General features: G+C 39.4%; 1 protein-coding gene across 1 annotated transcript in view; it reads right to left on the reverse strand.

Moving 5' to 3' along the window:
• The window catches only part of HSD17B3 (hydroxysteroid 17-beta dehydrogenase 3), a 45,593-nt gene that overhangs the window by 10,930 nt on the left and 19,240 nt on the right, over positions 1–15,423 (reverse strand). Inside the window, exons 3-6 of the mRNA XM_037493912.2 lie at positions 7,332–7,407; positions 5,085–5,192; positions 3,239–3,306; positions 1,939–1,974 (exon numbers count right to left, since the gene is read on the reverse strand). Coding sequence (XP_037349809.1) covers positions 1,939–1,974; positions 3,239–3,306; positions 5,085–5,192; positions 7,332–7,407 — 288 coding nt within the window. The remainder of the gene's footprint in view (positions 1–1,938; positions 1,975–3,238; positions 3,307–5,084; positions 5,193–7,331; positions 7,408–15,423) is intronic.

Genomic DNA, 15,423 nt, shown 5'->3' on the forward strand with positions numbered 1-15,423 from the left:
AGTGTCTACCAATATTTTTTTTAAAAAAACTATAAAATCAAAACACTTATCTGCTAAAGGAATCAGGCAGTTGTCAAATATACTTGGAAAACCCTGTGACCAAAAAGAGCAAGACAGATACACAAAATGTGAAAGATTTTAGCAGTAAGACTGCAGACAGCAGTTGGACATATAAAACTTACAATTACATCAGTTGGGGGCTTTAAAAAGCCATTGATTGCTCAGCATAAAAATAATGTGTGTACCCAGTAAAACTGAGCAGGAAACTATAAAATACCAGTATGCTCACAGAAAAACAACCAAAGGCAAAAATAATTGTCCCCAGCCCAATTTAGCTACTGGGAAATAATATTGTTTGGCCTGCTCAGTATCCATCCTCCTTCCTTATGATGATAACAACTTATTTTCCTTGGGAAGCCAGTCTCCTCTTGTCAGTTTATGTTGTTAAGGGGTGAGACTGAGCTGTCCTCCAACCAACTCCATTAAAAACAGGGACCATACCAACCACTATGGAGAGCTGTGTGGAGATTTCTGGACCTACTAAACATAGAGCTTCCATATGATCCAGCAATTCCACTCCTAGGTATTTACCCAAAGGACACAGAAACATCAATTCCAAAGAGCACCTGCATCCCTATGTTTATAGCAGCACTGTTTACAATAGCTAAGCTTTGGAAACAGCCCAAATGCCCCAAAATAGATGACTGGATCAAGAAGATGTGGTACATATACACCATGGAATATTACTCAGCATTCAAAAAAGATAAACACATGCAATTTGCAGCAACATGGATGGCGCTGGAAGGAATCATGCTCAGCGAAATAAGCCAGAAAGAAAAAGAAAAATACCGGATGGTCTCACTCATAGCAGGAATCTAGAAAACTTAAATAAGGGACCAGGAAAATGAATAACTATAAGAAAGTGAAAATCAAAATCAACAAAAACTATGAACCAGAGACACTTTTTTGGGGGTGGGGGGTGGGAGGGGAGAGATTGGGGTCAGAATGGGGGGGTTGCAATTGTATGGGGAATATAAACATAAAATTTATTTTAAAAAAATATAAAACAAAATAAAAACAAAACAAAAACAAAACAGGGACCATATTTGATTCACAGCTGCAGCTTGCTGGATATTCCAGAGTAGTCACGAGGGCTTCCATACACAGTTGTGAATTGTGCTGGGTAAAGTGGACAGCTGTGAGGGTGAGGGTGGGCTGCAAACCCAGGGTTTACTGACAAGCCATTGAAAGGCTCTATGCATTCAAAGGAAAGGAGAATATTGTGGGAAGAGAAAAGCACCATCTACTCTCCAGGACACACAGTATCGGGCTTAAGCAGCACCTTTTTTGAATTGTCTGCCTGGAGAGGACTCCTTTATGTTACTCACACAAAGGTGCCGTATCAGCTTTATAGCGCTTACACTGTAATGCTCATGCAGTACACTCTAATCCAAGGCCTTCAGGGGGTTAAATAACTTGCCTAACACTGTCCAACTAACTAATAGCTGAGCTAGGATCAGAATATATATGAACTTGTACATCAATCCACAAATATTTTTATTGAACAACAAAAGTTCTAAAAAATCAAGCCATGTCCCTTGTCATTTTTCCAAACAAAGATTAAAATCAGAGGAAAGTATTAAATTTTTTTAAAGTTGCCTTGGAATCCCAATAAATTTTGCCATGATCAGGTCTAATATGTCTTGACATATACCAAAACTGAACACAAAAACAGAATTCAGATACTAGGGAGAATGAATCCATCACTATTTTCTTTATGCAAACCAAATGAGATAATTAAATGACCACTACATAGTCTCTCAATCAAGTGTAGTTCAATTTCAAAGAATTTTGCTTCTACAGGGAAGGAGACAATGTTGCCAAATCCCAACAATTACAGCATTTTAATGCATTTAGTACAGACATTGAGTCACATACCTTCACTACTGAGGTGATATTACAATGGATGAGGTTCTGCAACAAACAATTACAATCATGAATCAGTCAGAACATTTGAGAAATTCTCTTGAGTGATAAAGAACCATAAAGTGGGCAAAACTGCTTATCTGAGCACATCTCTTCACTCACTTAGTCCGCAAATTAGGCTGCTAGTTGATGTTCAGCAAATGTGTACTAGAACTGGGGAATGCCTGACATCTGCCCTATGAGTCTATCAGAATGTGATCTTGAAAGGAAGTCAACCAAAAGTTTCCTCAAAGAAGTAGAGAGGAACAGGGGCAAAGATTATCAAAGGGAGATAATTAATTTCCGACTGAAGGAGGAGAGCTTAGCATAAACGGGTCTAGGAGGCAATAACATAAAGAATAGCAAAGCAAATTGCTATATAATATAAGGTAGAGTTTCTGGGCTACAGAAAGCAGACAAAGAAATTTCTAGATTCATCCAAGACAGAAAAAGGGTTAGACAAAGAAAGAAGCACAAGCACAGACATAAATAGAAAAAGAGAAGCAAAAATGACACCTGTTTAATGGAGAGATAAGGACTTGTGCCACAAACAAGGAATTTGGAAAACAGGGACCAGGGAGGTTAGACGTGTGAACAAGAAAGGAGTTTGGCAAGGATTTGTAGTGACATCTGCACCATCTGGGGTTATATGTCAACGCAGTATTCAGGATTGAAGTAGGACCACAGGAATACTTGCGGGATCTGGGAATGGAAATGTGCTAGCCTGTTCAGAATCAATATACAATGCCATAGCTTTAAAGGCCAGGGCCTGAGAGCGCCTTCCAAGATTGCTAATGCATAATAAGTTCCCTCATGCCCAACAATGGCACCATGGGTCTGGATCAAGCTTGCTGAAATACCAGCCTCAAGAGTTTGTATCATCGACCCTCTCTTAATGAAAATTGAACAAATCATATTCTCCGGGAAGACAAAGAAAGCCAAAATTGGCCTTCTCCAACAGCTATAAATTTGTTAGGCAGAATTACCACTTTATAATGCAGAGCTCAGAGCCCTAAAGAATCAGACAGCGGGAAGGTAAGTTTCGATGTGCAGGGAAGGGGGAAATGTCCTCATCCTAGAGATGGCTGCGAAAACCAGTGATCTTGACTGTGTATCAGGTACTAATGTGAAAAGAAAGACAGCTTTCTGGACACCTGCTGGAATGCAAAATACTCCCATTACCCTGCCTTTCCCCTATATCCCTGGTAATTATCCAGTCAGAAGACCCAGGAGTTAGGTGAGAGGAACCCGTCCTTAGACAGCACAAGCCTACCTCAATGGCATCTGGTGTATTAAGGAAAAGGCTTGGGAGGAAATTCGGAAGCATTCCAACATTATTGACTGAGAGGAAGAGGAAAAACAAAATGTCAGAAGAGTCTACAGCAAATTTTATGAAAGTCTTAAAATTGATCATAGTTACGCCAGAATCTTCTCTTGGGAAGTACTCCAAGGAAACACATACAATGTATATATAAATGAAGCTGTTCATTGCAACGTGATCTGCTAGCAGTGAGGAAATTGGAAGGAAAAAAAAGTTGTCCAATAACAGGAAGCAAGTGAAACAAAGGACATGGCAGAATACACCACAGTCATTCGAAGCGATGGCTGTCTAGAAACTTAAAGACAAGGGAAACCATTTGTGATGTTTATCTTCTTTTTAATGTTTATTTTGAAAATATGGGTATATGTATTTACTAAAATGCTCTCAACTTACTGTGATTTTAAGTAACTTAGAATTCTTTAATGGGCTCATTATTTCCAGTTTTTCTGCAATAATGTTTTACATTTTGCTGCAAAAAATGCAAGATTTTTTTAAATTCATCAGGAAGCCTAGAAAACAAATCTTACTTCCATCCTTGTGTGATATAGTGTGTAGTGTATGTGATGACAAAATAGCTAGTCTATAAATCACACACTATTTCATAGATCAATCACAGCATTGTTTGTTTGCTAAGCTAATTCTTTTAACCCAATGTTTCTAAGAATCCCTCTTCCTGTCAATATCAGTTCAGGGAAGAAAATTAATTTTTTTAAAGATATATTTATTTATTTATACAAGCACTGGGTACAGTCAGAAGCGCGGGAGGGTGAGAGAATTCACCAGAGCCAGAGCAAGGAATAGAACAGGCAGACTGATGAAATACACTGCTGAAGGGAGCAGCGGGCGTGGCAGGAGAGGTCTGCGCACCATGTGGGACCCTCGCCGGCAGCCAGGGATCGAACTGGTACTGCAGAGGCTGCGGGCAGCCTCGCAGCCCAGCACTCAACTGCTGTGCCACCACAGGAGGCCCAAGAAAATTAATTTTTATATTAGAAAATGCAATTGGAACCACTGAAATGTATGTTTGATACATTCCAAAGTCATAGGCAGCATTACTCTAGCAATGCCCCTTGAAGATTTGAGCTTTAATATTACAGTTTAAAATACTGTCATGGTCATCTGTGCAAAAAAAAAAAAAAAAAGTAATAATGGTACAAAACACAACAAAGCAAAAACAGACAATTATGAACCAGAGACATACTGCAGGGAAGGAGGAGGGAGAGGGATCAGAGGGAGGGAGAGAGGAGCACAGGGGACTGTGGTGATGGTGCACGGGTGCTTTAGGGAAGGAAATTCTATGGGGACTCAATCTGAGGGGGTGGGAGGAACCAAATATTGTCTAAAATTTTTTTTTAAATGATAAATGTTAAAGTAAAAAATAAATAAATAAATAAATTTTTAAAAAAATAAATAAAATAAAGTACTGTCATGGGGGCCTCCCTGGTGGCTCAGTGGGTTGAGTGCAGTGCTGTAAAGCTATCCACAGCCTCTGCAGCATGGGTTCGATCCTGACAGGCCAGAGAGCTACCCACATGGCATGGCAGACCTCTCCTGTCTTGCCCGCTGCTCCCCTCAGCAGTGTATTTTGTCAGTCTGCCTGTTCTGTTCCCCACTCTGTCTCAGGTGAATCCTCTCACCCTCCCATGCATCTGGCTTGTACCCCAGTTCTTGTATAAATAAATAAATCTTTAAAAAAATAAAATAAAATACTGTCATGAGTTAAGCTTGTCACCATGAAATCATTGAGTGCTATTAAGATAATTATTACAAAAAGCTTTACATTTTGCAATTTACTTACCTAAAATTCCAATTTCTAAACCTTCAAGTTTTTCCTTAATATCCTCATAGATGTCATCTTTGGTGAAATCTGCTTGTATAACCTTCACACTACTCCCTGTTGTGCGCTCTGTGGTAGAGACAACAATTATTACTTCATAACAGGAATCCAAGCCCCTTTCCTGTTGCGATGCCCTTGATGTTCCTGTGCCATGTGAACAGATTTTTAAGAGAACAGCTGTATTACACCAATTAGAAATAAGAAACAGCCATGGGTGTGTCTAAAGATTTGTGAATGCTGGTTTGCTGGTTTGTTTCTAAGTGTTACTCTGGTGGTAAATATATGCACTTTAATGCCAGTGTTTCTCAAAGTGGGGTCCAGATCACAGCATCAGCATCTTGGGAAACTGGTTAGAAACACAGGGTCTTGGGCTCCACCCCAAGCCCCCTGAACTAGAAACTCTAGGATCTGCATTCATAAGTGCTCCACCCTGGTGTATGCTTGAGTTTGAGAGTCCTGGACTAAGGGGCTGTCAGAGCAAAGTCGGATGCTGCCTCTGCTTGGTGAATATCAGGTTCTCTCCACAAGGACGGCAACCCTATGTATTTGTCGAACACATTAATGTTCATAAGCATTTACCTACACAACAGATTCTTTTAATCCTCTCTGCAACTTTGTAAAGCAGGTATTATTCTTTCCCAGAGGAGAAAACTGAGGCACAGAGAAGCTAACTTGCTTGCCAAGGGCACCCCCACTGCTCCCTCCAAATCAGCGCTCTTTCCACTAGTCCCTGGGAATCAGCCTTGAGCTGCAGCTTACAGACAGACAGAAATGCAACAGGCAGATTTTACCAACTGCTGCATGGTTGGCTTTGGAATTAGACCCAATATATCTGGAGCAAATGATCTTGGGCATAGTTCAAGGTGGGGGTGATTTTAGAGTAAGGACACTATTTGCTTCACATTGCAAGGGAAATAATGAAGAACATCCTAATCCTGTTCAAAGTTACTTTTGCTATCCAGACAGAACAAAAGCATGATTTATTGATTCAAGGGCACTGAGCCCTGGCCTCCTCCTCAGCTCACACCTCCCACATCTGTCTCTTTTCCAGCATCTCCTCCAGGAACTCGGGACTGTCCCCCAGACCATTTCCCGTGGTCTTTATGAGGCTTCATAATTTAAGACTCATTCTTTTGCGTTAAGAAGTCTATTCATTACTAAATTAATAATTATCAAAATTAAATCCCCCCAAAGGGACATGATGATCATTATTTGCTAAGAACCTTTCAGAGTGGAGCATAATAATTAAAAAAAAAAAAAACCTTCTAGTATAAATGTTGCCTGCTGGGGCTGTACGGTGTAACTTTCATGCTACACATCCTGGGTCAAAATTTTCTTTTTTTTTTTGTCCTTGTTACTAAAGGTCAGCTTTGATTGTGATACAATCAAAGTTGGACATCTATTACTCTTGGCTAGCTAATAAGATTTTATTTTTTACATCATTGTTCATTTTTAAACAATATTTGCTTCCCCCCACCCCCTCAGGTGTAGTCCCCATAAAATTTCCTTCACCAATGCACCCGTGCACCATCACCTCAGTCCCCTGTGCTCCTCCCTCCCTCCCTCTGACCTCTCTCCCTCCTCCCCTGCAGGATGTCTCTTGGTTTATAATTGTCTGTTTTTGCTTTGTTGTGTTTTGTATTGTTATTATTTTTTTACACTGATGTCTTATTTGGTTCCCCTATATTCCTGTTATAAGTGAAACCATCCGATATTTTTCTTTTTCCTTCTGGCTTATCACTGAGCATAATTCCTTCTCACTCCATCCACGTTTATCTTCTTTTTAAACTGACGACCAGCCGAGCGCGTCATCCCTCACCCACCTGGAAGGAGCAAAGCACAAACAGGGAAAGACATGAAGTCCCAAACACAAATTCTACTTTTGAAGGGAGTGCTAAAAGCAACCAGAGCATTGGGGCCTCTGGATGAGGGCACTAATTCTAGACATGAAAGCAGCAGACCAAAGCAGAAATTGGACCTCTCTGTGTGTGAGTCTGTTCCTGCTTCACCTAACCCAGAGGATCACTGGTGAGCTGGAGCCCACTTAGCGCTCGGAACTTAACTTTTAAACTGGGCTTCCTGCAGGACGGGTGGCCCCAGCTCCAGAAAGCACTAGGTGGCAGTGACAGCTGCTTTCACGGGCAGGACAGGAACAGACTTGGCTGGCGGGCACCACACACATCTCCCTTTCTCTTTGGGGTTGCTCACCTATCTCTGCAGCAACAGCCTGTAGTTTGTCCAGCGTTCGGCTGATGAGCACAACGTTGAGTCCTTGTCTCGCTAACTGGGTGGGAAGTGGGAAAAACAAAAAAGACAAAATGGTAGGCAGACATGGAAGCCTTGCTTTAAAGGTGAATTGCAACATATGAGGTTGCAGGAACTATGCTTGTTTCTCTTGAGTTTATTTTTTTATTTTCCACTGTTTTATTTCATATATATATATATATATAGAGAGAGAGAGAGAGAGACACACACATACACACACACACATATTTATTACATCATCCTTTATTTTTGTACAATGTATGATTTCCCATGAAATTCCCGCTACCAATTATTTCTCTTGAGTTTAAAGGTACAGAAAGTGATGTTTCTGTTATGATCCAAACCACCAGAGTGGGCCAGGCTAAATGATCTATATTAATACTAGTTTATTTGTATATGTTTATCATGTGTCAGGTCCATAAGCTGAATGCCCACTTATCTGAAATGCCTGGGGTCAGATGTATTTTGGAATTCAGAATTTGAGGCTTTGGATATTTCCTTGTCTTTACATGTATACATAAGTACATACAGAGATAAAAGTTTGTTTGGTGGGTTTTCTTTCTTTCCACCCTCATTGCAAGTATTGTCTTTTTACCTTCATTGTATCTTATCTCTAAGAATCATATCTATTTCCACATCTGTCCATGTAGAACCACTTTATTCTTTTATATTGCTTCATAGTTTTCTATAGTTCACATTTGCATGAGCAGCTGTTTCCAAATTTTCCACCTACCAATATTTCCACAATGAAGAGCCTTGTGTATAGAACTCTTTGCATATACAAGTGTGTGAACTCCTATAGTACATAGAAAAAAGTGGAATTGTTGTCAAAGAGTACATGCTTTTAAAATTTTAATAGCATTGGCAAAATATCTTAAAAGACTGTACCACTAAAATACAGTTATAACTATTTCCTCACACTCTGGTCAGTATTTGATATTAGCAAGCTTTTTCAATTTTTCTCAATTTAGTGATTAAGAGATTACATCTCCATATTGCTTTAATTTGTGTTTTTCAAATATCAATGGGATTCAGTATCTTTTTGTATATTTGTGAATTACCAGGACATATCCTTCATCCATTCTTCTACGGGGTTATTTATCATCTTACAAATTCATATGATTTTCAATTTCTATATATTCTGGGTGTTAATTAGTTGCCCACTATATGTGTGTCAAGTATTTTCTCCTTTGCTTTTGGTGTTTGCCATATATTACATATGTTATCAAGTTTGTGAACATTTCCATTATGGTTTTGAAAAATTTCCTTTATGATTTTTTCAAGCTCCAGGATGATAAGCACATTTTCCTATAACCCTTTGTAGTGTGTTTATTTTCTTACTTATTTTTGAGAATAATGTGTTTAAATCATCCAGCATTCTCCTCTACAGAGTATAAAAGATTAATCCCCAGCAATTTTGTAATGTCATCACCTAAACATTAAAACCTAACAAAGAACAGTACAAAAAAAATGAAATTGCATGTCACTCTCTTATGCAATTATACATGAAAAAATCCAAAAAGAAATTATTAGCAACCAAATTAAGGAATTAAAATAGAAAGACACTAATGTAGATTATCTATCACAATCTGTTTAGTTATTCTCCCATGAATGCAAATTGTGTTTCAATTTGAAAATCAATGATTTTGTTTTTGTAAAAAAATCATTTATGCTTAGTAGAATTTACCAAAAAAATCATCTGCTAATAGATGTTCCTTAAGTGGGTTATTAATATGGGTTATTAATACAGATTTAATGTCTATTTATTTTAAATGTTTATTTTGCTTTTCTCTTTCTCCTGTCAGTTTTGGTAAACTGTGTTTATCCAGAAAGATGTCAGTTTCATTTACATTTTCAAAATTATTGGCATGAAGTTACTCAAAAGGTCCTCTCTGCAAGATTTGTGATGTTCCCATTTAATTATAGACCCTTGATATTTTTTTCTTACTGCTATCCATTTTTTTAAATAAAGATCTTTCGCTTTTGGTGGTGCTTTCAAAAAAATAAATAAATAAATAAATAAAAATAAATAAATCATCCAGCATTATATTTTTTATACTGGATGACTGGTTGTCTCAAGAACATTTTTCTATATTCCATTCTTTCCTGATTTGAAATGTTAACTTAGTCATATGTCAAATCTAATGGACCCATGGATCTGTTTCTGATCTCTCTGTATTATTTCATTAACCTGTTTGTCATCTTCTGTAACAGTGCCACTCCACAATCTTATAGTAGATTTTGATATCCTCAGTCTGATAGAGGAAGTCCCTACCATATATATTCTCTTTCAAAATCTTTTTGCTTCATCTTCTTATTTTAACTATCCAAATAAATGATAAAACTGTCCACTTGAATATTATACTGAAATTAGATATTTGAGGGGAAGTTACATCTTGAGGCAATCTGTTGTTTTATCCATAAATATGAGATTTATTTATTCAGATCTCATGTGTTGAAGAATTTTTTTCATATAAATCTTGGGCATTTATTGTTAATTTACATTAGTTAAGATAATATTCGCTGCTATAATAAATAACTCTAAAACTTTGGTGACTTAACACAATGAAGTATAGGGGGTGGTTTGTTTCTTTCATGTGTTTGTTGTTGTTGTTTTTCTTAAATAATAGACTCTATTCCATATATCAGTTCAAGGCCCATGGCTGAGAAAAACTTTTCCATCTTCAGCACAGGGTTTCTAAGATTGCCCAACAAGTGTAAGGATTGAAAGCGAGTAGAAGATACATCCCATTCATAATCACTTTGACCCTGAAGTGACACGCATCATTTCTGTTCCATTTCATTTGTAAAATTAGTCATGCTGTCCCACCTAAATGTAAGTAAGTCTGCAAAATGCCCTGGCTGAGCAATCATTTATCAGCTATATCTCTATGCCATGGAAAAAAGATTAAGGGGTCTGGGTAGATGCTTAACTATACAGAAAGAAGAAATTCTAAAATTAAATACCTAGGTTCAGTTCCTGCCTAAGAACTGATAATGTGATTCTTGAGCAATGGATTCCTCACTCATATAAAAAAATATACAATGTGATAAAGAAAGTGACAATTAAGATAAATTTATGCAGATTTCTTGAGTTCTACCTTCTGCCCAGCTGTGACCCCTAGCCCCAAGGGCAGGTGAGGGAGGACCAGCTCCTGCCCTTACTACAAGACAAAAGACAGGGTGTCACCCCCTCTTATTTCATGTTCTGTATACACTATGGTTTCTGATTTCTTATTTCTATTTTTTGTCTGAATTGGTTAATACAACATAGGCACTTCTGCGTGACCCTGAGAGCTCAACAGTTTAACATAACAGCAGTTTATTTCTTACTCACAATGCTTGAACTGTAGACCCAGCTTTGAACAGGCCTCAAGAATACTGTGATATTCTGTTTCTTAAGTTGGGTGATAAGGGACACAGTACTCATTTTATTATTTTTTTTGAAATCACACTTTTTCATTATATATATATACTCTTATTGACATATTTGTTTCTCTCTCTCTCTCTCTCTCTCTCTCTCTCTCTCTCTCTCTCTCTGTCACACACACACACACACACACACACACACAGAGTCATGGTGGAACACTACAATGAACCCAGGATAGTCAAAGTCAAGATCAGAGATTATAGGATTGAAGTCAAGCTGCATGAGAACAAAGCAAGGAATCCAGGGGAACATAAAAATAATTAAAAGCTGCTGTTTTCATTTAAGGCAAGATGAAAGGGGATAAGTTGAGAGTGCAGCTGGAGCAATTTAAACTGAAGTAATTTCAACATGAAGAAGAAGAATTTCCTTGCTGAAACAGCATAAGAAACTATCATATATTGTCAAACAAGCATGTGATGATATTCAAGAAAAGGGCAAGGCACTATTTTTCTTGGTTTGGAATGAGGCAGAGCTAGTAAAGTGATTTTAATGCAAGGGCCAAATCTGTGCCATTACCATAATTTTCAGGAGGACTGTGCTGAGAAGAATTTGGATCACTCTTGTCTGCTACACCAGAGGTGGAAGGAGTGTCTGCATCCTTGACACCCAGATGTGGGAGGCTGCGCTAGAATGGCCCAGATATGGAAGAATGAAACCAGCAATCTTCAGCAAAGTGCATTGCTTCTAGCATTCTCTGAGCATAAACAGCCCAGATGCTCACATATGTCAAGACACAAAGTAAAATTCATAACATTTGAGTATATAGAGATATATATTAAATATATATTTAATGTAAATGTTAAATTTTATAATAATATGGGAGAGGTCAAAATTGGTTCAGGTACACAGAGAACAATTTTGCCAAGGATCCAATATTTAAATGCACTTACACATTGAGTCAGCAATCTTACTGGTAGGGATGCTTACTTGAATGTATATAAGTTCAAAAGTATGTCTTGAGGGCCTCCCCTGGTGGCACAGGTGGTTGAGCGCAGCGCTGTGAAGCTGTCTGCAGCCTCTGCAGCACTGGTTTGATCCAGACCGGCCCACGAGGGTCCCACATGTGTGGCAGACCTCTCCTGTCTCTCCCGCTGCTCCCCTCAGCAGTGTTTTTCGTCAGTCTGCCTGTTCTGTTCCCCCCTCTTTCTCTGGTGAATCCTTTCACCCTCCCACACATCTGGCCTGTACCCCCGTTCTTGTATAAATAAATAAATCTTTAAAAAAAAAAGTATGTCTTGAAACGTTATCCATAAACACAAAAATGGAAATCAACCTACGGCCCACCCCTACAAGGGTGATCAAAGGAACATGGTCCATCCCTGAGATGGAGTGCCCCAGAACATTAAAAATGAATGCCAGCCATCTTGCCATTTCTGTGTCAACATCTCCGTACTGTATTATTAATTGAATAAGGCAAAGTTTAGAATAGGGTTTATGGTGTGTACTGTACACACCTCATTTGTGCTTAAGTGGGAAAAAATCTAAACATAAATTCAATAAATTCTGATGGACAGCTAATGGCCACTAACACCTCTTGCCCCTTCCTCCTGGGCACAGGGCTACACCACATTCCTGAGTTTCCCTGAACTGGCTGTGGCCACAGGAGTGAGTTCTCTCCAGTGCAAAGTCAGGACGCAGACACGCTCATGGCCCGGCAGCAGCCGTGAAGAGGAGCGGAAGGGCCTGCATGAGAGCTTAGAGACAAGAGAGAAGGAGCTTGGCAAAGCTAAGCTCCACCAACCAGGAGAGAACCCATTTTCTTTGAAGCTTCTGGGTTATCATTGGATCTCTTTATTACATAGTCAATCTTTACCTTACTTTCAATGTCCACAGTAACATACAAGTGTTTTCTTTACCTTTAACTTTCCTGGAGGAAACCTTAAGACATTCTGAACACCGGTGACTTTACAGAGAGGAATATAGTAAAGGGCTTTTCTGTGCCACTTGAATTTTCTAATTTTGTGCCTATGTTACTTTTATCTCTAATAGGAATTTTCTGGGCAAAGCTGATGACTTTGTTGCTGCTTTCTTTTTTAAATTTTTTTAATGAAAATATTTTTATAAACATCATTAATCATCAGGGAAATGCAAATTGAAACCACAGTCAGAAAAAAACCTGTTTGATTGTTCACAATTATTGGACCTTGCTTGGAGCCTCCAGTAATTGGAGTAGATAAGGGCTCCAAGTCTCTACACGCCACCCAGCCAGCAGGTGAGCGTTACGAAATGCAAGCAAACCTCAGACCCAATCCTGAATGTTACCAACGGAAACATTTCTTTGTTAAGTCAGCATCCAAATTATCAACCATCCTTGTAAGCTCAGGGAGTCCCAGCTGTCTGTCCGTGGGCACTCTGTGAAGGCCTTGTCAGAGGGTCCTCTTTGGGGGCTGTGATTATGTCGGGGGGCAGAGTGCAGCTGGGGCAGGCAGGCATCCTTCTCAAAGTGGAGTTCAAGGCTAAAGATACTATTGAGTTCAAGTCAGTTCAAGGCTAAAGATACTATTCTTTGTTCTCACACTCATTACGTCTTTGCTCACATGAAGGCAGAAGTGCCTGTACAATATTTCTAACCAATCCGCATATCTTGAACTGCATCTCCTCAGAAAATTGTGTATAAGATCTGTGAAGCTAGGGGGTAAACCCTCTAGAGAAAGATACCTTACTTGAAGTATAAATGAAGAACTCCAATTTAGCATTTAAAAAAATTAACTGAAAACTGGATGTAACCAGGGCCCTGGAAAAAATAAATAGCTCACTCAACTGAGGTAATTTGAAGAGAGACTTTAATAAAAGGACAAGTTACAAAGTGTGGGTAGAGGGTAGAGAAGCCACAATGCCCTGGAGCCAATAACAGCAGAGTTATTACCCCCTTGGGCCTGAAAGGTTTAGCAAGTGAACAGTTACAGAAACAGAAGAAGTGAGCAGTGTCAAGAGGGTCACCCCACAGAGATTCGTCCTTCAGCAGAGGGACACTGCCAGCCCTCCGTGACCCACAGAGAGAGCAGGTAACAGCCTGACCTCACTCTCCTCTCCTCCCTTCCTTGTTGCCAGGGTCCCCCAGTGGCCAAACCCAGCTGAAACCAGAGGCCAAGGCCCTTGGGGCTGGGCAGCCTCCTATAGGACATAACAGGGTGGAGAAAGGCAGAGTTTAGGTCTGGAAGGGTAAGTAGAAGAAACCCAACAACCACCACCTCTAGCTATTAACTTCAGCTGTTGACCAGCCACTGCAGAAGTGGGGGCAAAAACTAGCTGACCTTAAACATAAATTTAGCACATCACCCAAGCCATTTCAGTCAGGCATGGAAAACATACATCCACACAAACACTTGCTTATACATGTTCACAGCAGCATTATCTGCAATAATAAAAAAATGGGAACAACCCAAACATTTGGCAGCTGGTGAGGGAAAAAACAAAAATGTGATATACAACAGAGTATTATTCTGCAATAAAAATGAAAGAGTCGCTAATACACTCTATAAAAGATGAAGCTCGAAAATATCCGGCTGGGTGAAAGAAGCCTGACACAAAAGGCTACATGTCATGTGGCAGCCTTTATGTGAAGTATCCAGAAATGACTGGTGGGCAGTATAGGCCTAGGTGTGGGGACAGGGACTGAATGAGCAGGTGTGAAGGACTGATTGTATCAGGGCCTTATCATGGTGCTAGTAAAGTTCTAAGACTGGGTGGTGAGGATAGTGAGTATCCTGGTTAATTTACTAAAATTCATTCAATTGTACACTTAAAACAAGTAAATTTTACAGCATTGGAATTACATCTCAAGAAGCTACTTAAAGAAAACCTAACTGACCGACACTTAGCATCTCCTGTATGCATATGTATTTTAAAGTAAATGACTCACTCTAACTGGGGATCTTTGGTCCAGAAGAACCATCACAGTGATGGTACTGCCAGTGATGTTTCACGTAATAAAAAGAAAATCACTATCCAGACTTAGAACAATAAGTAGTGGCAATGCCCCACACCCGCTCTTCCTTTTAAACAGCTGATTTCCAAGGGTATTGACATACATGGCACTGACAGTTTTACAAGACCACAGCTAACGTCTGAAGGAAAAATAAGTCACAGAAAAACCTCTCAGACTTTCAAGTCGATTTTGACCCTCGTTCAAGCTCTGCCCTGTCAAGACTAAGCCAGAAAGTTGGGAAGCAAGTTGCCTAAAGAAACACATCTTCAGCTGGGTCTGTCTCATGCTTTACTCTGAAAAACAGCCTTGATGGAAAAACTAAACCAAGAAGACAGAACCCCAAGGTAAATGACGAATTCGGGGTGATGTCAGTGTTGGTTCAGCGATGGTAACAAATGTCCTATTCCAGTTGGGAATGTCGATAGGGAGGGAGGCCATGCTTGTGCAGGGCAAAAAGTGTGTGTGTGACCACCATTCAGGTATTCTGTGAAGATAAACTGCTCTAAAATAAAATCTATTTGAAATAATTTAATAAATAGAAAATTAAAAGACACCAAGTGAAACACCAAGAGCTATCCTATTTCAAGGCTGAACCCTGCCAAAAAATAGAGTCTTCACTGGCTTTCTCTCCATGGAAATCCCCTGCCCCCACCTCTCCTCTGCATTTTTGAGTCTTG

Source organism: Talpa occidentalis, unplaced genomic scaffold (assembly GCF_014898055.3).
Source record: "Talpa occidentalis isolate TD23 unplaced genomic scaffold, MPIMG_talOcc4v2.1 talOcc4.7, whole genome shotgun sequence".
Taxonomy (NCBI): domain Eukaryota; kingdom Metazoa; phylum Chordata; class Mammalia; order Eulipotyphla; family Talpidae; genus Talpa; species Talpa occidentalis.